Source organism: Amblyomma maculatum, chromosome 5, assembly GCF_055883805.1.
Source record: "Amblyomma maculatum isolate TAMU_Amacu chromosome 5, ASM5588380v1, whole genome shotgun sequence".
In the NCBI taxonomy this organism is placed as follows: Eukaryota; Metazoa; Arthropoda; class Arachnida; order Ixodida; family Ixodidae; genus Amblyomma; species Amblyomma maculatum.
The window spans coordinates 108,968,523-108,992,056 of NC_139348.1; the positions used below are offsets into that span (position 1 = coordinate 108,968,523).

Consider the following 23,534-nt stretch of genomic DNA (forward strand, 5'->3'; position numbering starts at 1 on the left):
GATCAACATTTACAGTTTCTTGATTTAGACCCGTGCTTTGGAGACGATCACGTGTGTTGGGGCTACAGCCCCAGGTCAGGAAAGCCTCTGCTTAGCTTTGAATCGGACCACTCGAGGTTGGTAAAGGCGGCAAGATCACTAGAGTGATGGGCAACACAACATAGTATGAACAATTTCCCGGTGCCAAACTGAACAATCACAAGCATTAACTTTTTGTTTTTATGCTTCCCCTGATCGCGGTAACCACAGTGGCCCTCATGAGTGAATCCTGCTAACAGAGACAGTAGTGCCTTGCCTGTTCATACTCGTCCGTGATGGTCTTGGGCTCCTCGTGCCTCTGGAACCACATCATGTACTTGGTGTGGAACCTCCAGGACTGCTTCTTTAAGGCCTTGGCTGCCAGGTACTGTGCCTTGGATCCCTGTGTCCAGGAGAGGAGGAGGAGGACAGTGATGCACCCCCACGTTCACAAGGGTCGACCACGTGCACGATGATCACACTTCCCCCTCACCTCCATGTAGTAGAATACAAAAAAGAGCGTCTCGGTGGACAGCTTCTGGAAGAACTCCACCGTGTCGCAGTGGGGCAAGCTCTGCGGGTAGAAGTTGGGCACCAGCGTAGGATTCCGCGGGAGGTAAGGCCTGTGCGCGAAGCGGGAAAGTAGGAGACGCGAGTTGCGGGACGGCCCTAACAGGCGCAACGACGAAACGAGGCAACAAAGGTTTCATTTCAATTCCGCGCCATAAGCCTCAGGAACAACATGCACTTGCAACAACACATCATGCAACACGCAAGAAATGAGGGTGTGGGGCACAAATCTCCCACCTCCAGACACCCTTTGCAACAAGTGCTGCAACGCGGTGGCCACACCACACAAATCCCTCGGGAACACCAGAAGTGTGGCACATCATGAGATTGCACCTATTTGTGGGGGCAGTTACACTCGCCCGCACAGAACGAAAGGTGATGCATCATGTGTTTACACCAAGCTTTGAATTAAGAAATACAGTGTTGCACCTTTGTATTAACCTTAAAGAGCCCTCTGTTTGGGTTTAATCCTTTTGCTGTCGGATGATCCTGGCTGTGACACACACCTAGTTTCAGCTCGGTTACAAGAATATCAGATATCAAACATAACTTACTTCTAAGTAATTGTTAAAGTGATCCAAACAACATAGTTCAAGGAAAATGAACGTTTGAGTGCTCTCAACAACACATTTTAAACACAATTTGCCAGAGGCATAGCCAGGGGGTGTTTCGTTGTCAGAATAATACACCGTAAAATTTCCAACACAAAAGAAAGAGAGAGTGAGAGAAAACCACTCCTTGGAGGCACTTACAAGATTTGATACATAGTACCACAGCGGCTGAAAATTGAAAACCAAAATGCCAGGATTCAACACCCCATGAGAGTCATTTTGAAATTTTGAACATGCACATGGCACTAGAAAATGACTCGAGACAAGCTACTAAGCTCTCTTTTGTCAGTTCAGTCGTTCAGTCGTGTCCGAGGTACTACTTACTGCGGCCTCTGGTAAGTGCTACACAGTTCACCAAAAACAAGAAATCACTGCTAGATGTAGCGCATTCAGAAGAGGCTGTGGGTTCAGTATGCACACAACTGTGTACAACACTCCTCAAAGGGTAGAGGAAAAATTAGGCTGGCACATCTTGCCAATACATTTTCACTTTTTAAACCTGGCTACAAAAAATTCAGTGCGAATTACACGGCTATAGCTCTGCACGGCCTGACAATTCACCAATCTGTAATCAAAACTGCACGGCAATAACGAATGTGGCCAAACAGGCACCACATAATGCCGACTATATTTTACTGAACGATTCATATTGGTCCTGTCGAGACAACCTAATAAATAACGAATACTTCTTTGACCTTCCAATAACTTCCCCTCGAAGGGGAGACTTTCAACACAGTGCCTGTTACAGGTCAGCCTACAACACAGACGACAGGGTCCACGTTGACACTACAAGAAAAAAAAAATGAAGTGGATAATTCCACAATGCTTACTTGTAAATCCTGAGGAAGAAATGACACAGCACACGCGACACAGTTAGTCTCACAGTGACACACAAAACAAACAAACAAACAAACCTGCTGCAAGAGTTGCCGGCAAGCCAAACAACTATAATACAACAGAAGACAAAGCAGAGGTTTCTGCAATGCTTACTTGAAAGCCCTGAGGGTGAATACAAAAAAAAAAAAAAAAAAAAAGGACGTCAATAAATCAGCAACCAAAACACATAATAAGTGCCGTGCAAATGAACAAACGACCAAACACGAGGGCACTGACCTGAGGCGCTCAGAGTCCGAGGGGTGGGGCATGTGCATGGAGGCTGCCTCCAGCAACCGCAGCTGATAGTAGCACTCCTTGGACAAGGGGGCGGGGCCTAAGGGGGCCACGCCCCTTAGGGGAGGGATGTGCGCCTCTGTTGTGGCTGCAGGCTGTTGTTGTTGCTGCTGAGGCCGCGGTACCTCTTTGCTGCCCACTACCGAGTCAAACAGCCCTGCAGACAGCATCGGGCAACACACCGTCACACAGTGTCACGCGCTCTAACTGGGGACCCGTGTCACCTAAGCCCCTCAAACAACACAGAGATTTGGAATTGGGGGAACCAAGGTTTGGGGGACCCAAGAGAACAGCATGCCTGCCACAATGTACGAGCCGATCGGCGAGTTTTACACAGAGGTTTTCCAAACGCAGCAGAGCCGGTCTTGCGTTGGCCGATTGCAGCGCCCTTACGGTAAACCCCCAAAAAAGCATTTAAATATAATTAAAAGCTAACCTTAAAAGTACAAGTAATATAAACCGTTCTCTTCGGACAAGACAAAATCGCCCAATTTCAGCCAACCCATGCTGAGCCGAAATGGAAGCTTCGAATGGCTCATGCCTTCAGTAAAAAACGAAAACGGCAACCTCGGACGCACAAGGAGTCATCAAACCCGCCAGCACCGGCAACAACTAGTACACCGAGCCAGTGCAGTGCACATACGGAAGGATCGGTGGCACGTGCTGTGCCAACGCCTGTCGTGCCACCTAAGAGTGTGCGCGTCGACACAGCAAAGCTGATAAACTGCTTTGTGAAATAAGATCTAAACAACTTAAGATTCTCTCTCACAAATTCAATTATACTACTGGGATCTCGAATTTAAAATTTTCACACTTTAATGGGTCCATTCCATTAGCCGATAACTTTTATACTAGGGAAGCAAAAATCAAGAGTGATATAGTTTCACTCCCTGGTTCAGAACACGCAGATATCAAATTTTAATAATTTTTGATAAGGAAGTTATTACGAACTTGGACAGAATGATCAGTCACAAATTTATATATTTCAAAATTGATCCATGACAGGTAAAAACAAACTGCATATTTGTGTTCAGCCCACATTAGGCATGCTGTTTTAAACCTCCTCACTAATAAGAAGTAATTACTGAGGATGAAAATTAACGAGGGATGTGAAAATATATAAAATTTCAATTATGAATATGTTTATTATTCGCTCATATTTGATTAAAAAGTCACCACTTCCCCCTTTTTTGCTGCCTGTTATCATTATTTATTAATATTAAGTATTTATTAATTATATTTTTATTAATATAATAGATAATTTTTGTAATATAATAAATAATTTATTAGCATTATTATAATTATTTTGACTACTAATAGACTAATATTAAAACTAGTACTAGTATGTTACTACTACCACTACTACTGTATGTTATGCTATTCAGAATTATGCCACCATAATTCAGCAGCTGCCAGCTGCCATTTGGACACGCCCATAAATCTCCGCTACCACTCACCTCGCTCACATGAAGACTGCACCTGCTGCTGCACCTGCTGCTGCTGCTGCTGTTGCTGCTGCACCTGGTGCTGTTGCTGCTGCTGCTGCACCTGCTGCTGTTGCTGCTGCTGCTGCACCTGCTGCTGCTGCACCTGCTGCTGTTGCTGCTGCTGCTGTTGTTGCTGTTGTTGCTGCTGCTGCTGCTGCTGCACCTGCTGCTGCACCTGCTGCTGTTGTTGCTGTTGTTGTTGCTGCTGCTGCTGCTGCTGCTGTTGTAGTGTCTGTTGAAGCGACTGCTGTAACGATGCTTGCTGAAGCTGCTGCTGCTGCTGCTGCTGTTGCAAGGATGGTGACTGTAGGTGACTCTCGAGACCAGCGTTTAGGACTGCCTGCTCCGCTATCGACTTCAGTGACGACATCGAATCCCCACTCTGCATGGTGGAGAAAAGGTGGGAGAGACGGCGTTACACTCCAATCGACAGCAGCTATGCGCTCACTGGTGAACGGCTGCCCGTGGCCAGTTCTACTTACGCAAGCTTCCCGCATTCCGGGGCGGCTGCGTGACAGAAAATTCTGTCGACCTACCTGCAAGCATCGCAAAGCTGCACTAAAGTTGGAGGAGAAGCAACAAAGCTTGCTATGGTGCACTAGACTAGAGCTCCTGCGCCACCTGTCACCGAACTGCCCCGCTTGGTTCAGGGGGAGCCTGACAACATGCATGTGCGCCTCTCCGAAACACTTCACACACATCGAGCACCAACACTTCTGCACTTACAACCGAGGGCGGTCGAGGGATACCCACTGCTATGCGGCAACGCACTGGTTACTTCTCACACGTTGCATTTTCCCCGGAGTCACATTTAGCAATGTACAGCTGTCACCGGCCATTTACCCTACACTTATTTATAAAACCAGAAGCATTTTTACAACCCGTGCACAGGGCCTGGCTTCTGCAAGACACAAGCAACGTACCGAACACACCAGAATTTATACATTCCACACTCTGAGTGTGTTGGAATTTCCCATTCATTAAGGGGCAATACTAAACATTTCAAAAACAATCAAATGTTTTTACTCAATTCGTATTAGAAAAACAGATATTCGGAAATTTTCAATATTTGGAAGTTTCCGAATTCCCTGCAGCCTCCCCACACTGCACACTTCGCACGGGAATCGCAGTGAAGCACCCTCAAAGCGTTCTTAAGTTTCCGCTCAAATGCAGATATCTATCAAACGCATTCATAACAAACTTAACTGCAATAAAAATGGTTTTCAGCATTTTTTCAGGCCTATTTGATAATCCGAGCTTTCCCTTAATTCAATCATTTTCTGGTAGTCTTTTGAAAGCCGATTTAAACAGAGTATTTGCATTTAGCAGCAATATGACAGGTTCACCCGCTTTCATGCAGGTCGTTCCTGTACAAAAAACAGGTGTACAGAATCCTCTGAAACTTATGTTGGATTTTCGTAGGGTATATACACTTCTGCACAATTTCAGTAAATTTTATTTGCAAGAGCCATATTCTGAAATAAACAAGACTAACAGTGGTTGGTAGTTTTTATTTTTTTTTTTTCCCTGATCAGGCATTTGATATTCGCAGGCATTTTTTTTTCCAATGTTCGTATTCGACCCGTATTAGAAAATTTCTTTATTCACACACTCCTACCACTTGCGCAAGTCACGAAGGCTGTGCAGCTGTTTCAGTAAGAAAGTGAGGACAGTCACGGGACGGCCATGTGCCGCTCGGTTTCCGTGCCTCGCGATTCCGACTTGCTCGAGGCAACAGTCGACACTGTCAACCCACCCTTTGGTCAAACGTCACAACCGGTCACGAGCCCTTCGCAACTCCTGCATAGGTCGCATGCTGCATGTCTCATGGGTCCACTGAATGCTGCCCAGCTCTTCCTCAGTTCTGAAGGCAAAGAGCAGGCCCTCCGCTATGCTCGGACTTTAGACAAAACAGAAGGTGTTGGTTGCTGCCTTCCGGGAAAACAATGCAGGAAGTGTTCACAAACTTACTAAAATAATTAAACAGTGCAATCTCGTTATTCCATTACTTTTCATTACTTCCCAACTACAGTGCACCATATTTTCTGCTCACTTTCTACTTTGAACTTTAGAAATCTCAAATTGCATTGATACCTCAAGTGCAGTTATAAATCAAAAAGCTTTCTCTATACTTGCGTACCTTCCACAATGGCACACGCTAAAAGAAAGAGAGGGCATAGGTTAGAGGTCAGGCAAAAAAAAAAAAAAAACACGCAAAGAGGGAGTGCTTCCAAAGGCAAGCAAGGCCACGCACCTTATCCACCAAGGGACCATTGAAGTGCAGTATCGACGGTGCCGTCGGCGAGTTTGGCCGGCCTTGAGAGCTCGCTAACGAGGCGTACAAGGAAGCTGCTGCTGACGACACTGCTGAGCTGCCATGGTCCGCCATCGCTGTCGTCCCACTGTGTGCCAGCTGCTGTGACCCACTGGCCCAAACAGGAGACACGCGCGTAAACAACTATCAAAAGCTCCACCTTTAGGCATCCGTGCAAAGCGAAACTGACCACCGAGAGCTTATATCAAAGGGCTCATTCCAATCGGAAATCCAGAGCCCCTTTTCTCGCTCCGCGAAATGAAAAACGCATTTGATTGGGCTGGTCGGACTGACCCGAGTACCTCAGTCAGGCTGCCCCGACTTCCCCAACCAGTCGGGACCGGCAACTTGATTCGAATAGTAAATTTCATTTTCTCTATTCCGCGACAGAGTTTGCGCTACCTCTCTGGCTGACGGGGTTTCTTCCGATTGCCAATTGGAACTGACCGTCAGAGACTTCAAAGGATGCAGGCTTGCACCCTGTAGCAACCCGCCAAGTGCAGAGAACGCACCTGCTGTTGTTTGTGGTGACATTGTTGGTGCTGTTGTGCTGTGTGGGCGAGGGCGCCCGGTGGAAGTGGTGGTCCACACTGACAGCTCCGTCGATGGAGGGCGCCGTCGACGGCGGAGGGGAGGGCGTGCCTGCACATGGCGCCACCACCCGGTTAGAAGACTTTTATCCCTTGGTAAAACCCACTGTGAGCTTGCTTTAAAATACAGTCAAACCCACCTACAGCGATACCGCTTTGAACAATATAGTGGATATAACAATGATCAGCTGTAGCACGGTCAACCTTGCCACGTGTTCCATGGTAAAATAGCACGCATATAGCAATACTGTAACAGTAGATTATTGGTTATAACAATTACATTCGCTCACTGAATGCGATCTCTAGCAGGAAAAAAGCTCACAAACACTGCGACCATGCCAGCCAAACCACATCACTAAGTCCCAAGAATGATCAAGTCCTCGTGGGACATCACGTAAAAATCTTTCACTCAGCTTTGCGCAGCAGTCGGACACCCTGCAGAGAGATGTGAACAATATTGGTGCGAAGCGGTCAAATCAAATTTAAGCTCAAGCAAGTGAAAAGTGTAAGCTACCTCCTTTTTAATAAAATTGCAAAGTGTCTTAAGTTTTCTTTGTTGTTTTGGATTGGCCCAGTTACAACAATTAAATTATGGTTATAACAATTATATTTTCTTGGCACTTCCACACTGTTGTAAGTGGGTGTGAGTGCACTTGAAGTGCCAGCCTGCACTGCATCGACCCACTACCTTTATCGTAAAAACCTGCATATTACACGAGGCTTCTTTCCAGATTTAAGCACGTCAGATTTCCACCTGGTTTTATATGCAGATCCAAATAATTTTTCAGCCTAAATTCGCGATTCTGGTCTCATCCTTATTCAGTGCTATAATCATCAGTCTCCCAGCCAGAGGAGGCGCTCTCTAGCAGTGGTGCCAGATCACTGGCACTTGCCCCTTCTTGTGCGAGCGCCCCTCTTCCTTTTTCTGCTTATTCCCCATTGCCGTGCACTACCAAGCAAGTGCCCTTCCTTTTCCAAATACAAGTCCCTAAAAAGAAAAAAAAATTATTTCTGAAAAATTTGAGTGTACACACGTAATCACACCAACAAAAGCCCGTTCTTCTTGGTCACCCAACCAACCTGCCATTCTACTGTTTGATGGTTGGTTGGTTTGTGGGGTTTGAGTTGCAAATTTTAGGTAGAGACACTTGAGTGGCAAGAGGTGTATCAGACATTTCCTGAGTTTGGCTCTACGGGCTGAGGATGGAAAGCTACACAATTGGCTCACAGAGATTGGTGCCATTGCCTCGAAGACCACAATGCGCTGAGGAACGAACGAGTTTACCTCGTTTTCGGGTCGGATTGCGAGGAACACTTCTACAGCTATGACGGTGACTAAAGAAAAGAAGAAGAAAAAAAAAAAAAAAAGAAAGAAGATTGCACCAGAGCATGCTTCGCAAATCAGTTCTGCTAAAACAGTGAAGACTGCACCACACACATTTAGTGGGCACTGTTTTCTTCAGTTGCCACCTTGGTTGTTCGAGTGTGACTGGTCAAGGGTCTCATGTTTCGTGATATATCCCTAGACTAGAGGGGGGCACCTGGTATTTTACGGTAATGAGTGCATGATGCAAGAGCACCACGCTCTCCCACCATTTTCGCTATCTCGACATTACCCCTCCCATTATATCCTGGTCCATATTCATGTTGGTTTTCGCGGTACTTTTTTTTTTTTTTTTCGTTCCACAGTATATGTAAACAAACTAGACCCATACCACCTACTCTCGTGCACTGTAATCAAAGTAAACCCTGGCCCCCTTCCCACCAAAGACACAAAAAGGGACCATGAAAAAAAATAAATAAATAAAATAAAAATAAAATAAAGTCCACCTTTGGCGTTGGCTGCTGCCGCAACAGCATAGGGCGTAAGAGGTGGTGATGCCACGGCGTGATTTTGATGGGAGTTGACTGATGGCGAACTGTTACTGCTGCTCTGTGATGATGTGCTGCAACACAAGGAAGCGAGAGACGGTCTCAGCCAAGTCTCCACCAAAGATTGCGGCAGAGAGCGAAAAAATACCGCAGCCAACAACCAACTTGCCAACTCCTGATTCTCGGCCCTGCCTGATATTTCGGACTTTACTCCAGAACCGTCACACACAGACCTCACAAAAAACATGCACATTCAGGCCCAATGTAACACGCTGCGGGTACTAACTAGCCTCATGTTGTTGCGAGAAGCAAGACCTTGGATTTGAGCAATATTTCACCTCGCAAGCGGCTTGCAGCACCTATGCCGATCTCGGCCAATCGCAACGTGAGCCGCACAAATGCTTTGCTCTGTGCCAATCATCTCATGACTGGTGCGGAATACCTGTTCGCGAAACATGGCGCACCATTTAGCAACAGGCCGCCACAGTGCTGTGTTTGCAGAAATCTATTTCCAATCGCTGCAATAATTGTTCAAAAAATTGTTTAATAGTGCTCCAGTACTTGAGGGACTATTGCCAGATTTTCTGCCCCTTCGATTGAACGAGAGTGCCGGAGGTTCCGTAGTGCTGCAACCAACTTTGCAAGATGGAGTATATATAACAACCAGATGGGCGGCAAATATTATTCAAAAACTACTCGAAATTTCAGATATTCACACGCCCTTAGCAAGAACTCTTTACCATTCCCCCAAGCAGCCATACAGCTACAAGGAAGAGCTAGCTGTATAGCTCTCTTTCTTAGCCATACATATAGCTGCGCTTGAGTGCATGTTATCGAGTGACCACTTATTGCGTTTTTTCTTTTAGTACCTAGTCACTTTAAATGTCATTTTGTGACTCATTTTCTATGATCACCTTATAAGTTTTGCAGTGTTAGCTGATAAATCGGTGAAGATTTTAAAACAAATACTGTATAAACCGAATATAGGTCGAGAGTTTTACTCACAAAAAGCAAGGTAAAGTTGCCCCTCGTCTTATATAGCCGTCTTTAGCAGAATTTGAGGCACAGTCTGGCAGCAAGTGGCGTACCTGCTCATGAGCAGATAGCCAAAACCGTATCGACATCCTGCAGTTCCTCGCATTTAATTTTCCATCTCAAGCGCATCTATCTTCGCGTGCGCTCTTTCGTTCGACCTATATGAGTATAAAATGCCTCTTTAGCAGTGTGGAGGCAGCTTACAATAAGTTTTAAGAAAAAGTGATGTTCACCGAAGCGAACGGCAACCTGGCCGCCCTCTCGGCGGCAGTTCGGCGGTTCAGAAAAATGCATGCGGGCCCGTGGACAAGATCAGCTGTTCGCATGCAACCTTTCAAGAAATGATGCATAAGCTACACGCTCAACTCCATGACACACTCTGGGAGGTGGCAAGCAGCAGAGTTGTCTTGTGACGACGCTGCTGGTTTGGAGTGAGATCATAGCTCCGGTGATGCAGGGACACCGCCGATGTAACTAATATGCGCTTCTCCACTTACTTTTTCGTTTTATTTTTATTTACTGTTTTTTTCTTTTCACAGTAAGGGGGTCAACCTATATACCCACTCGTCCTATAATTCGGTTTATACAGTAATTGTTTCTGTGCAATGCCAAGTTTTTGGCTCAAAGTATACATACAATTCTCAAAAAAAAAAAAATAAAAATTATTGCCAACTGAATTTTTCTGAAATTTTTCTTCTATATCGCAAAGACATTCAAAGACCCTCCCCCCTTTTAGCATATCAGATTCACATTTTAAATTTTCAATATTTGTCCATATTATGTAAATGACAGAAAAGGCCATATAGGCCCTCAAAATATTATGTAGCACCTTTCCTATGTCTGGATGTTCCGCCAACGGTTCTTAAAGTTGGTTCTGTGGAACTGTTCAGTTCCCCGAGCAGCCTTTACCACCATTCCTAAACCACTTCATGCTTGGGAATATAATCACAATAACTGCTCACAGCAAGTATTACTGGGCAACCCCAGTAATTATTTAATATTTAAATATCTTTACATTTTCTGACAGGCCTGAACACTTGCATTCTCCTTTTTGCATCCGTTTCAGATTACAGGAGACATTAGCCAAGACACCCTGGAATCCTCTCGGCACAAAACGTGCCGGGGTTCCCCAAAGAAGGCCCGAGACCCCTGCATTCCACAATCCCGCCTTCAAAATCCAACGCGGCTGTATTTTGCACTCCACCAACCTGTTGTTCCGAGAGGTGATGGGCGCCGGTGCCTTGCTGTTGACTGTCGCGTTGACGCCGGAGTTGACCACCACACTCCGCGCCGTTTTGACCACTTGACTGCTCTGCTGCACGAGACACATTGGAGCGTTTCTTTCCAGAAGCCCTCGCGAAATCCTCACCACACCAACACGCTCAGCTCGCAAAGGAAGAATAATGCAGAACTTCACGGATGCAGCAACCGCCCTTCTAAGATTGTACCACAAGCGCATCTACAGCTGCACTGCAGTGAAGCATGGCGCGTACTTCAGCGGTCCACAAACCGTACCAGTGTTTTGTTTTTATTTTTTTCTTGGGGGGGGGGGGGGCTGGGAGCTCTGGGGTTAGGGTATTGCACCATATTGAGCATGAGCTCTAATATATGACGCTGAGATGACACTGCTTCCCTCGGTCGCAGCTAAATCAAAATCAGGCATTCCTGTGTAACATTACAAATTTTCTAATTAACTGACTTGGTGCATGCCACAGCTATCAATTCTTCAGTAATATTTACATTACAAATCATGAGACTGCACAATTTCTTCTATTTATCCGAGATTTTGAATCAACCAAGTTTGAATTATCTAGGTGTTATAGAACAGTTGAACTCCTTCATAGTAAAGTCACCAAGGCAGTACCTCGATGATACGAATCTCACGAAAAAAATTTGCATCATCCGAAAATTTGTATCATAAAAACGAACGAAAATAAGTATGCAGAAGCATGGGAAAGGCAGTCGCGCAGATCTGTTTACGTCCAAGAAGGTTTATTACAGTCGAGGTGTTATAGTACAGTTGAACTCCTTCATAGTAAAGTCACCAAGGCAGTACCTCGATGATACGAATCTGACGAAAAAATTTGCATCATCCGAAAATTTTTATCATAAAAACGAACGAAAATAAGTATGCAGAAGCATGGGAAAGGCAGTCGCGCAGATCTGTTTACGTCCAAGAAGGTTTATTACAGTTGAGGTGTTATAGTACAGTTGAACTCCTTCATAGTAAAGTCACCAAGGCAGTACCTCGATGATACGAATCCGACGAAAAAATTTGCATCATCCGAAAATTTTTATCATAAAAACGAACGAAAATAAGTATGCAGAAGCATGGGAAAGGCTGTCGCGCAGATCTGTTTACGTCCGAGAAGGTTTATTACAGTCGTGCGGTCACATCTCGCCACTCGCGACGCACAGTGCGACATGTGATCACGATGTCGGCGACGTGCGAAATGCGTGCCTCCGCGGCGCGTAAAGCACAAGAGATGGCGATGTACAGCGCGACTAGCGGTCGCATAGTCTGCAATGTGCAGCCCATGCGCGTTGCCGCTGACTACTACTCACGGCCGCGCACCGCTGCAAACCTTTCGCGGCGTGGAAAACGATCGCGATGTCGGTGATGTGTGATCCGTCCGCCTCCGTGTACAGTATGACTAGAGATGGCGACATCCGAGCCGCACGGCGCCGCAAACTGCTCGCAGATCGCGATCACGAAGCACGCAATGTCCAATCCATGCGCACCCGCTGCGTACGCCGCCGCCAGCTACGGCGGTTGCGACGTCTGCGGTTTATCCGCCCCGCAACGTTGAAAGCTTTTCGCGGCGTGAGCACGACAGAAAATCGCAACGCCGGCAAGGTGCGGATCACGCGTTACCGCAAACTGCCCGTGATGCGTACATACAGCGCGGCTGGCGATTGCGGAGTCAACGATGTGCAGGCAGTGCATAGTGCTCAAGGTTACGGCCGCAGTTTGTGCGTTCGTATAATCCGTTGTGGCGCGGGAGAGTGTTCAGACCATCCGAAATTTTGCACAATGTACGCAATGCACTCTGGCCGGGGAATTTCGCGAATTCGTATCATCTCGAAATTCGCATCACCGAGGTTTTACTGTACATCAGATGATGCAAGTATTTGCTGGCTGACTGCTTCAGTCTTTGTGCCACGCAATATGACCAAAATGTTCGTAGCATTGAGAATGAATTCGAAAGAACAGAAACACCATGCACTGGACGTGAGAATTAGTGGGCCGACAGACGCACTACAGAAGCATGGAGGGGCCTCATGCAAGCATTCCACAACAGAACAGGGTCGTACCTCACTAGACCTGGAATGATTGGTGAGCCCAGGGCTGGGCACCGGAGAACTCGAATTGGTGGAGGCTGGCGTGTTGTCAGTGCCAGGTGCCTCATCGTTGGCATTGGCTGACCCGTCCATGATACAGTTGTCCGTCGGAAGCTCCAGGCCAGTGCCCGTGGTGGACTTGGTGAGGAAGTCTGCCATGTCCCTTAGGTCCAGGTCGTCGTACAGGAACTCGTTCTCCTCAAAGTCCGGGTCCTGACAGGACTCGATGTAGTACTCGACATCCTCCTTGATCTTCTTGATCTTGCACACCTCGACCGTACCGTTGTCGAGCATCCGCATTAGCGTTTCCAGCTGCAGGATGTGGTACCGGTGCCGCGCCAGCAACGCCTTCAGCTCGTCTACCCGGTCCTGCATGCGCCAAGGGTGCACAGCTGCATGACGGATCCGTTGTGATAACACAACTTAAATCGCATGCACAACACTTCCACACTCTCATTGCATCAACAAAAAAATTTCGCCTCCCCGTGATTTAAACAACCCTTCCCATCAGGTAGATTCTTGTCACTCACAAAAGGCAGGCTTACTGCAAATCACACTTTTCCATTAACACTGTGCGAACCCTTAAGGAAGAGGAGGGGGGCGAAGAGAGCCACTGGAACATTTTTTTTTTATTTTTAAAACTAAATACAATGAAAATGCAATTTTATTCAGTTTTTTTTCTGTGCTGATTTAAAATATGTTATTACTTTAAAAATTACAATTAGCTTTCAAATTAGCTGACATTCTCACTCCTTTGTTTATAGAAACAATGGAGAATAATCCACTAATCAGAAAACTATTATTGACATGTGGCTAGATAGTGTACAGCATAAGAAATACAACGTAAGAACTACACTTTCAATCAAGGCAATTAGTGATTTTACACATTGTTGAAGTTCGATGCAAGAAAAATCTGTTTATGAGCCATTAAATTAGAGCGTGCAAAAAAATTAGCAAGCATAAAATTTAAAAAATCTGCTCCCAAAATTGTACAGTTTAGTCATCTAGGAGCATATTGAAATAAAGTTTATGCTTTTGTCTGCTCTAGATGTGACGCTTTTTGTAAACCAGCAATCAAAGTTTTGACAGAACGAGAAAACATTGACTGAAAATTTATTCAGTTCGCTTGCACCTTATAAAGTGGAATGAATGGTCCAGGGAGTGAATAAATTAAGAGGTATGTAGACAATGGGTGGAAGTTTTCGAAGAAGTCATTTTCAAAAAGCCGCTTTTTCTCTTTTCACGATTTTTGACCCTTCAAGAGACCTGTCCCCTCTTAAATCCTTGTAATTAGCCATTACTCGCTTAAAATCGTCATGGCTCTGTATACAAGCAAAATTGCACCACTAGAGGGCACATTTCGCGCTTGCGTGACCGAGAACGAAGTAAACATGACTCTGTTGCCAGTAGCACACATTGACATCATGAGACTCCCTTTTCTCGCAGCTTTTGCCCGACTAGAATGCATTGCGCTCCTTATTGAACGTTGAACTGTGCAACGACATAATTTTCTAACCTGCAGAACACCTGCAGAAAGCGCATTCGAAATGGATAGTTTCTTTAGAAAAAAAGAGGCAGAACTTTTGCCCTTTTAAACAGCGGAGTTAATCTTCACAGCGAACCAAAATGACTGATACACGTGGAAATATACGTCAACACGCTGACAAGCTGCCTTAGAATTGCAAATGAACCACAAAACACCAAGAAAGAGGTCGTAATGTAACTCCATGGTCATAATGTAACTGAGACTAAGGCTTGTAATACATAGCCTCTACGATGCTCGCAGCTAATGCTGGATGGCATCACACACTGCGTCATGTCTACGACACACGTGCGGTGCCATCAATACAATGGACTGTACAAATAGGCTGTTCCCTTGTTTACAATGTGGCAGTGATACACAAGGCCAATACAATCACACTGACGAAGTCCCTATCAGATTAATGATGCTTGCAGCATTGACCTGGCAGCAAGCTTATCACCGAGTTCTTATCACGAAGGTAAGCTCAAGCAACACTAGTGCGTGCATGTGCATTGAATTTTATGCCACATAAGCAGCTGAGGCTGCAATGTGCTAAGCTCGGGGCTGGAAAGCTCGGGGGGGGGGGAAGCTCGGGGATTATTTTTGCCCACTACTGGTTCTCAAAGTGTTAAACACATAATTTTTACTGATCATATTTGCTTCTTTTCAGAATATTAATCTGCAATAAGTTGACTACTGTATTTCCTGCCAGGATTAAGTTATTGGGGCTACACGGGTCTGCAAAGAAATAGCGAGAAAGTATTTACAGTAAAACCTTGTTAATTCAAATCTCACAGAAGTGAAAAGAGGAAAAATGTCCGAATTATCCGAATGTCGAATGAGAAACAAAAACTGCATGTGAATTTTTTTAATTGCGTACCTTTACTGCGAGAAGAAGTCAGTAATGCTAGTTTACTTTTTCGCGGGAAAGCTGGGCAGTGAGGACCAGTTTGCGGACATGAACAACCCTTCCAGGATGAGCGTATTGCCAGGAGCATCGTAACAGAAGTCCTCTAACACTGTGAGAGCATCTGCAGCTTCTGTAGCGGTACGATGCACCGGGGGCTCATCACACGGGCCATGGCTCATCGAGCGAGCCCTCTTCGTCGGACGCCTCATCCGCCACACCGAGGCCAGCGACAACGTCGTCATCGATGAAAGTGCAGTAGGCGAGATTCACTTCCGATGGGGAGCAGGCCAAACTCATCGTCGCAGCCTTCCTCTGCTACTGGCCAAGCTTTGTGTCAGGCTGCACAAATCCAGTGCCTAAAACAAGTGGCGACCACTTCTGCTGGCGTGTGTGCCCACACGTGAGCCGTAATATGTATGGCACTCAGAAGTGTGATGACGCATGCTTGCTTCCGATCCATGTAAAGAAGCATACACTCCAGCACTTGCTTATGATACTTTTTTTTTTAGAAATTGGATAACGCCTTGATCCACAGGCTGAAGCACGGCGGTAGTGTTAGGAGGCAGAAACACGAGCCAGATCGCCTGCAGGTTGGGGACGTTGTAGAGTGTAGTGCAGTTATTAATCACGAACAGCACCTTGACTTTTTTCGCGCCGAAACATTGGTCGAGGGCCTGCGGCCAGGCACAGAATATCTCAGACATCCTCCAAGCTTTACGATTTGCTCGGTACTCCATGGGCAGGTGTTTAACGTTGTAAAAACATCTAGATTTCTGCGCCTTGCCGATGACCAGAAGTGGTAGGTGGTCCGTGCCCGTCATATTGGCTGCCAGCAACACGGTCACTTGCTCCTTGCTTCTTTTTCCGCCGCTGCATGTATCCCCTTTCAATGTGTCTTGTCTGGGAGCGCTTTGAAGAAGAGTGCAGTTTCGTCTGCGTTAAAAATGAAGCTTGGATCATAGGCTGCCACGTGTTCTTTAAGCTGGACGTTGTGCCACTCTTTAACCATGTTTTCGTCCACTTTCCCCTTTTCATCGCCCACAGCTTTAAAAACAAGGCCATGATTGTCTTTAAAATGTGCAAACTAACCCTCTGAGGCCTTGAATGAATCAATATTCATTTGGAGGGCATAGGTCTTGGCTTGTGCGCAGATCAATGATCCGCTTAACAGGAGCTTCACATCACGTGCAGCAGCAATCCACCGCAACAATGCGTCCTCCAGGGGTGAGTGGGCTGCGGTTCGCAAGTGCTTCCAACTCGAGTGGAATTTCTCACCTTGAAAGGCTTTCATTATCAGTGCTTCATCCTTGATGTACGTTGATAGGGTGCTTCTTTTGACATCGAATTGACGCATCACCTGTTCTCTGGAAGTGCCGTCCTTTAACGCTTTAAGGATCTCCACTTTTGTCGCTAGATCCTTGGCCAAGTACATTGCACGTTTTGCCAGCACCGCCATCACGACAGAAAGCAGTAGCACCGGTAGCACTACCAGAGTCTCCGGGCACTACACATTTCACGCACGGACACAACACAAAGCTTTTTGCTCCGACCGCACTATTCAACCTTCCAAGCTCTCGTCTCCTTAGAAACTGGAGAAACTGCAGTAGCGAGTGCTATCTTTTGTACGTTAGTGGATTGCAGTTACGGGTGGATAGGAGGCGATCGCTTCTAAAACCATGGAGTTAATAAAAGTAAGAATAGAGCGAAAGCGACGGCGGCACTCCCATGTAAACTCTCTTCACCCTTTTACTAATAGTGTTCGCAACCACAATGATACCTCTCGCATAATACAGCTGTGTACAGTCAGCGTCCTCTAGTTCTAGGTAAAGCAGAGAAAATGATGCGAAACTATCAGCCTTTATATCACTTAAATTTTAATAATATAAGAAAATAAAATGTGAAAACATTTTTTATGAACTTTAATGCCTTTTTAGAGTCTTTTGTGTGAGTAAGGCAAAAAATACTTCGTGGGAGTACCATCATGGCGCTACGCGAGTGTAGCACAACCCCCACGCCACGCTTTACCACCCTGCCTAAAACCCTAAATCACACCTTTCAATTTTTGCACTTTTTTCGTATAGAGCAGTGTCGCATTCCGGACATTTTCGAAATGGCGGTTTCCGGTGCTTCCAGTCCTTGGGGAATGATGGCCGTAGCGATGCGTGCTCCGAAAACTAATTTCAACGGCAGCTTCGGCCCGTCTCTAGTCTGAATTAATCCGTGCGCATGCAATTTAGTGCCCAATTAAAAAGAGTTTGCTACCATAGACCTATATACAGCCGTTGTCAAAAATCTACGGCCCAAGGGTTTCACTTCTAAGCCCCGTAACGGAGCTCATTGCGCTTCTACAGAGCTCAATATCTTATTGATGACAAAGCTCGTCCTCACTCTACTCAAGCTTACATATATATTCCAGTACTACTTCCAGGAGCCCTATTACAAGGCTGAGAAGTGAACCCCTTGGGCTGTATATTTTTGACAAAGACTATACAGTAAAAGCTCGTTAATTCGAACTTCAGTAATTCGAATTTTGGGATAATTCGAACCGTACTACTTGGTCCGGCCTAGCTCCATAAAAGTCCATGTATAAAAAAGCCCGTTAATTCGAACGTGAGTTGATTCTGCCACGGTTAATTCGAACTATGCGCCGCCGCGCCTGGGCGGCGTGCCGCCTGGCACATGGCCAGAGCAGGCCTTGTCGCGAGGCTGCAGCGGCTGAGTTGCCTCCAAAATGGGGAGAGAAGGTAAAAGCGGGTAAAACCGGTGCCAGCACCCGGCGCAGAGGCTGAAGGGCAAGGGGTGGCAGCTGTGGCCTCAGCTACGCCCTCTCTCTACCTCCGAGAACTGCGGCTTCCGGTTTTGAGCCGCCGATCTCAAGAGGCCTAAGAATCTTGTCGTATAGCTGCAGTTGTTAACCGATGGATGGCGCAACCAGCACAAAAAATACAGCGAATCCAGTACATCGCAGCTCCGCTAGCACTCGAGAATTGAACGAATAGGAGGAGCCTTCGTCAACGTCTTTGTCCTGAACTCGCGGTGGTCTCGGCCGCTTTCGGCAGCCTAGAGTTTTCTGGTTTTCGGCGCGCTTACGACCTTTGTTGTGCGAATCGCTTGAAAAGTTAGGCCTCTGTGGTGTGCTTGACTGTGCTGACGTGCGGTTTCAGAATGGCGTGCGCCCGCGGTAAATACCGCGCCAAAACACTGAAGGATAAATGCGACATCTTACGGGAAGTGGATGCCGGAGTCTTGTCGAAACAAGAAATCGCCAAGAAGCATGGAATGCCGAAGAGCACGCTGTCCACTTACATAAAAAATAAGAGGGCGATTGACGCCTTAGAGGCAGAAGTTGCCAGTGAAAGGAAGAGGATGCGGCTGGCAAAGTACCCCGACCTCGAAAAAGCGCTTCTCCTCTGGATTAAGGAGATGTGTGCTCAGGACATACCGCTGAGTGGCCCCGTCATATTGGCGAAGGCAGCGGACTTCGCCCTGCGGCTGGGCTACGACGACTTCGCAGCTTCAGATGGGTGGCTGCACCGCTTCCGTGAAAGGTACGACCTTGTGTTTCGTGCGGTGTCAGGGGAGATGAAGGCTGTTAACTTGGAAACGTGAAAGTTGGCGCTCCGAGGTCCTACAAGGCTACCTACGGAAGTACTCTCCGCAGGACATTTTTAATGCTGACGAGACAGGCTTATTTTTCAAGTTACTGCCCGCCAAAACGATCACGTACAAAGATGACAAGTGTACGGGGGGTAAACAAAGCAAAGAGCGGGTAACGGTGATGGTTGCGGCAAATATGACCGGAAGTGAAAAGCTACCGCTGTTCGTGGTAGGAAAGTCGAGCAATCCTCGCTGCTTCAAGAACATCAGGTCTCTCCTAACAGACTACGCGGCAAACAGGAAGGCTTGGATGACTGGAGAGTTGTTTAAGCAGTGGCTCATGAAGGTAGACAAGAAGTTCGAGCGCTGTGGCCGCAAAATCCTTCTTGTCGATAACTGCTCTGCGCACAAGATTGAAGTTCAAACGAATGCCGTTGAGTTGGCCTTTCTTCCAGCCAACACAACGGCAGTGCTGCAGCCCATGGACCAGGGCATTATAAAAAATTTGAAGACATTTTATCGGCGCCACATACTAGAAAGAATTATTCTATGCCAGAATTACGAAGTGACGCTCTTGAGTGCACTGCATATGCTTGTGCGTGCTTGGGAACAAGTGACAGGGGCTCCAATAGCCAATTGCTATCGCCACTGTGGCTTCACCACGCAAGGTGAGCACGTGGACAAGCCACCTGCGCATGGAGACTGCGTCACTAGCGTCACCGCTCCCATGTCGGACGTTCTGAAAGACGTTTCCTTTGCCAACTACGTAGACGTGGATGCGAGCGCAGTTGTCTGTGGTGTGACCACAGACGAGGACATCATTTCCCAAGTTAAAAACATAGAGCCTATCGCTGCCAGTGACGACGACGAGGAAGACGACGAGGCACCGGTGCGGCCCTCCGCTGCGGAAGTCATGGCCGGACTTAATGCCGCCCGCCTGTTCTTCAGTTTTCAAGAAAGCGAGGAGGAAGCCTTCCGCAACATTCGCTCTTTAGAGCAAAAAGTGCTTGCTGTTGCCTTCAAAGAAAAAATGCAGACCACAATTACGGATTTTTTCAAACATTAAATTGAACTGGCGCCATGCCCTGCTGCTTCCTGGTCGCGGTGTCCTGTTTTTCTTCATTGCTTTCGTTAGTTCAAACTTCGTTTAATTCGAACTGAGATGGCGTCCCCTTGCGGTTCGAATTAACGAGCTTTTACTGTATTTTTCAAGTAAGGGAACGAGCAGGCGAATTATTCATATCGGGGGCCGAATAACGAGGTTTTACTGCATCCTGAAAACAACATTTACCAGCACGTTTATACATTCAAATTTCTCAGTTCAGAATACAAAAGCACCGTGCCTGCATAACCGAAAAATGGTCGAGAACGGCAGAAGCAACCGAAAGCTGCCGTTGCTCTGCTCCTTTTCATCCGACCGTAACCATTTAGGAACCTTTATTCCTTATATTGTCTTCCCTCAAAGGCCCCGCATATAGGGCCCTACACGAGGATCCAGACGAACTAAGGTTAAAAAAAGTTGCTGGAAAGCTCGCTCCTTCCGCCACGTTCCGAATACTTTGGCATAGCTAAACAACTGTGCACAGCCAGCTATTTCTCGCCTTTCCTGAAACACGTGACTGGCAAAGTGTAAAACATAAGGCGGCGATATTCGCGTTAAAAAAGATGATCGTAAATAAGAAATCGCCGTCAGACTTATTCTCCACTGCGGGGACACGTCGTCGTCATAGGGCTCGCCGGGCACTTGCGTCGATCGGATCGCGTTCATAGTCTTTAGTGAATGCGCTTGCTTCCTGTGCAATGTGGAGCACTGGGATGCAGCAAACAGCTCCAAATGACATTTTTTCCCCGCAATGAACGTTCCTCACCGTGGTCTCAATGCGAGAACGTGGCAAAACGAGGTACGCAAAAAAAAAAAAAGTTGCTGCCTGCATGTGACTTGCGCAATCGAAAAAGTGACAAGTGAATGTGCTGCAACTGCAAATAAAAATGAAAGAGGCGACACTTGGACGTTGGAAAGCAGAGACTACATCCCTGAATGTTTCTGGCCATTTTAGATTGTAAATGTGCGAATCGCACCAGTAAATGTATGTTAAAAAATCCCGTTTCTTTTTTTGCTCTTTTCTCAAAACATGCATTGTCAACCACATGCAATTTTGCGGCCTCAATATCCCGGCACCCAAAGCACACAGAATTTTTTTTTTTTTTTTGCAATGGGAAGCTGAATGTATGCTGTGTGAAATGTTGGAAGCAGACTTTCTGTTTTTGAAAGTTAAAAATTATTTAATTTGATGAGTTTATTCCCACTTAGTGCACGTGCTTTATATGCTGAAATTAACAAGGCTGCGAAATGAGTGCTAATTAACATACTGACAAAATGCTCCCAACATTTCATTCTTTACTCTTCTGGCTATCTGACCATGCTTTAATTTTAAGTTTCTAACAACCCATTATTTCAGAATTTGGGTCTTAAAGGGAATTATTAGTTTTCTCATTGTCTTTATGTAAAAATAAACCATACATAATGATCAATTATAGCCACAATATTGGGCACAATACTTCTCTGGCCACTCGGAAGATGCTTACCATGATAATTTGTAGAAACCGTTTTAAGAAGAATAAAATACTAAGAGAATGATGCGGAAATAGCATAAGTGTCGTGATCGGACCGGCGTGGCCAAATCCGCAGACTCGAGATTTCTGGCAGAGTTTCAAGGTTCACCCTCTACAATTTTACCATCGGGGCTGAGGAAGTCCTGCAGTTCATCCAGTCGCGGCAGTAGTCAGGCTTCAGCTGCCGCTCAAGTGAGGGTGAACTGCTGACTTTATTTAAGCATGCTGTCATATCATGGCTATTTATAAATTCTGTAATCAAGTGCTCGGTGCTCTTTACGACGATTCGCAATTTTCTATCTGATTCACTCGCTGCTGGTAAGTAGGCAAGCGGATGTGATGCAAGCGGAGACACTGCTTTGTCCCTTCCCATTACCATATCATTTTCCTATCCACAGCTCTCTACATTATTTACAAGTGAATTTCAAGCCTTTCGTGGTATCACAGCCTTGCCAAACCAAGATCTCTACCCCAAGGTTTGACTGCGTTTCCAGCTCAGAACTGCTAAATGACAGGGGGCAGCATTCAATAATGGGCAACGACAGCTCACCTGGTTGTCGTTTTTCTTCTTCTTGACTCCGATGGTGAGCGACTCGAGCTCGCTCTCGAATTGGTCGACATGAATGTTGAGTGACGCGATGGAGTTGGCTAACCACACCGTGATGTCCTCCTTCTCCTTCTGGGCAGGGTCCACCTTTTGGGCACCGCCAAGGCCCTCTTTCGAGTACGCCTTGGTCTTGGTCTCCCGCTCCACCACCTTGAACCTCTCCATTTGCTGTACAGGCATCACAAAACACGGCTCACCACGATATCTGGGTTGAAAATTCTTAGCTGCTCATCCTTTCATTGAAGAGATGTTGAAATTACCAGCACCCTCTAAGTAAGCGGATACCGAATCTCTTTTCCCGCGAAGTAGCGAATTTCAACATCTGAACAGTAGCTAGGACATCGGCACCGGCACAAATAACTAACACACCCAAACTACGAACACGATCGCAGCTTCTACATATTAATGCATTCTAGTTCTCACACCAACGTGGCCCTCAGATGCCTAAATGACACACAGCGAAGAAACAGCTACCACATTGGAGTTTCTTTTATGGTTCTGGTTATCTTGCACCGCATCGGTAACGTTCCGAAGACTGTCGACCAGCTGAAACCGAAACGACACTACAGCGCAAAAAAATTCAGCTTTAAATTACTTACTGGACAAAGGTCAACCTTAACAAAATTACTCCAAATTACTCAGGCTAAAATAACACTAAAACAAGCTACCAGTATGTACTCCAGCCCTATATCACAGGAAGGCTGCCGACAACGGCAAAAGCAAGCCTGATAAGTCTGGCCAATGCTCCCTCATCAATCACGTCCTTCACCTTGCATACACAGCACCTATCTGCAATATCAAGCAACCTGATATGGTAGTTACATTGCCACCTCTGGAATTTCCTACAGGTGCTGCCAAGAAAGACCACATTACTACAAGCATGTTCAGCATGAGAACAGATTAACTGATAAACGCTGCATTCAGGGGTCAGCTGCGAAATCATCGAAACATTATTTTAACATTATTGCACTTCCTGGTCCACAGACTTGCTAATTACCTTATTTGCTAACGAAAAATGCCCAATCCCACAAGCAGTCCAAAGTTCCTTTAAAGGATGCCTACTGAACTTTTCAGTCATCCCAAAAGAAAATGCCATACACACGTAATTAAAGGAGTATAGGACCTAATTTTGGGGCTCATGTTTTAGTCTTTGCAACAATGTGTAAGACGGCGCCGGTCATGGACCACAATACGATATTTGCCACCGACCAGCAAAAAATTTAAAGCTGAATTGTCTTTTCTCGCTTCTTTCAGTTTCAGCAGCGAAGTGATGTAA

General features: G+C 46.2%; 1 protein-coding gene across 8 annotated transcripts in view; it reads right to left on the reverse strand.

The window, feature by feature from the left end:
* The window catches only part of Not3 (CCR4-associated factor Not3), a 54,720-nt gene that overhangs the window by 21,945 nt on the left and 9,241 nt on the right, over nucleotides 1-23,534 (reverse strand). For 6 of the 8 annotated variants that reach the window (XM_084604098.1, XM_084604096.1, XM_084604100.1 and 3 more), the window contains exons 5-14: nucleotides 22,202-22,426; nucleotides 12,983-13,378; nucleotides 10,876-10,982; nucleotides 8,591-8,706; nucleotides 6,683-6,812; nucleotides 6,111-6,282; nucleotides 3,827-4,238; nucleotides 2,313-2,526; nucleotides 512-641; nucleotides 296-421 (exon numbers count right to left, since the gene is read on the reverse strand). In XM_084604098.1, the coding sequence (XP_084460224.1) occupies nucleotides 296-421; nucleotides 512-641; nucleotides 2,313-2,526; nucleotides 3,827-4,238; nucleotides 6,111-6,282; nucleotides 6,683-6,812; nucleotides 8,591-8,706; nucleotides 10,876-10,982; nucleotides 12,983-13,378; nucleotides 22,202-22,426 (2,028 nt within the window). The remainder of the gene's footprint in view (nucleotides 1-295; nucleotides 422-511; nucleotides 642-2,312; nucleotides 2,527-3,826; nucleotides 4,239-6,110; nucleotides 6,283-6,682; nucleotides 6,813-8,590; nucleotides 8,707-10,875; nucleotides 10,983-12,982; nucleotides 13,379-22,201; nucleotides 22,427-23,534) is intronic. The other 2 variants (XM_084604097.1, XM_084604095.1) reach the window with 1 other exon arrangement.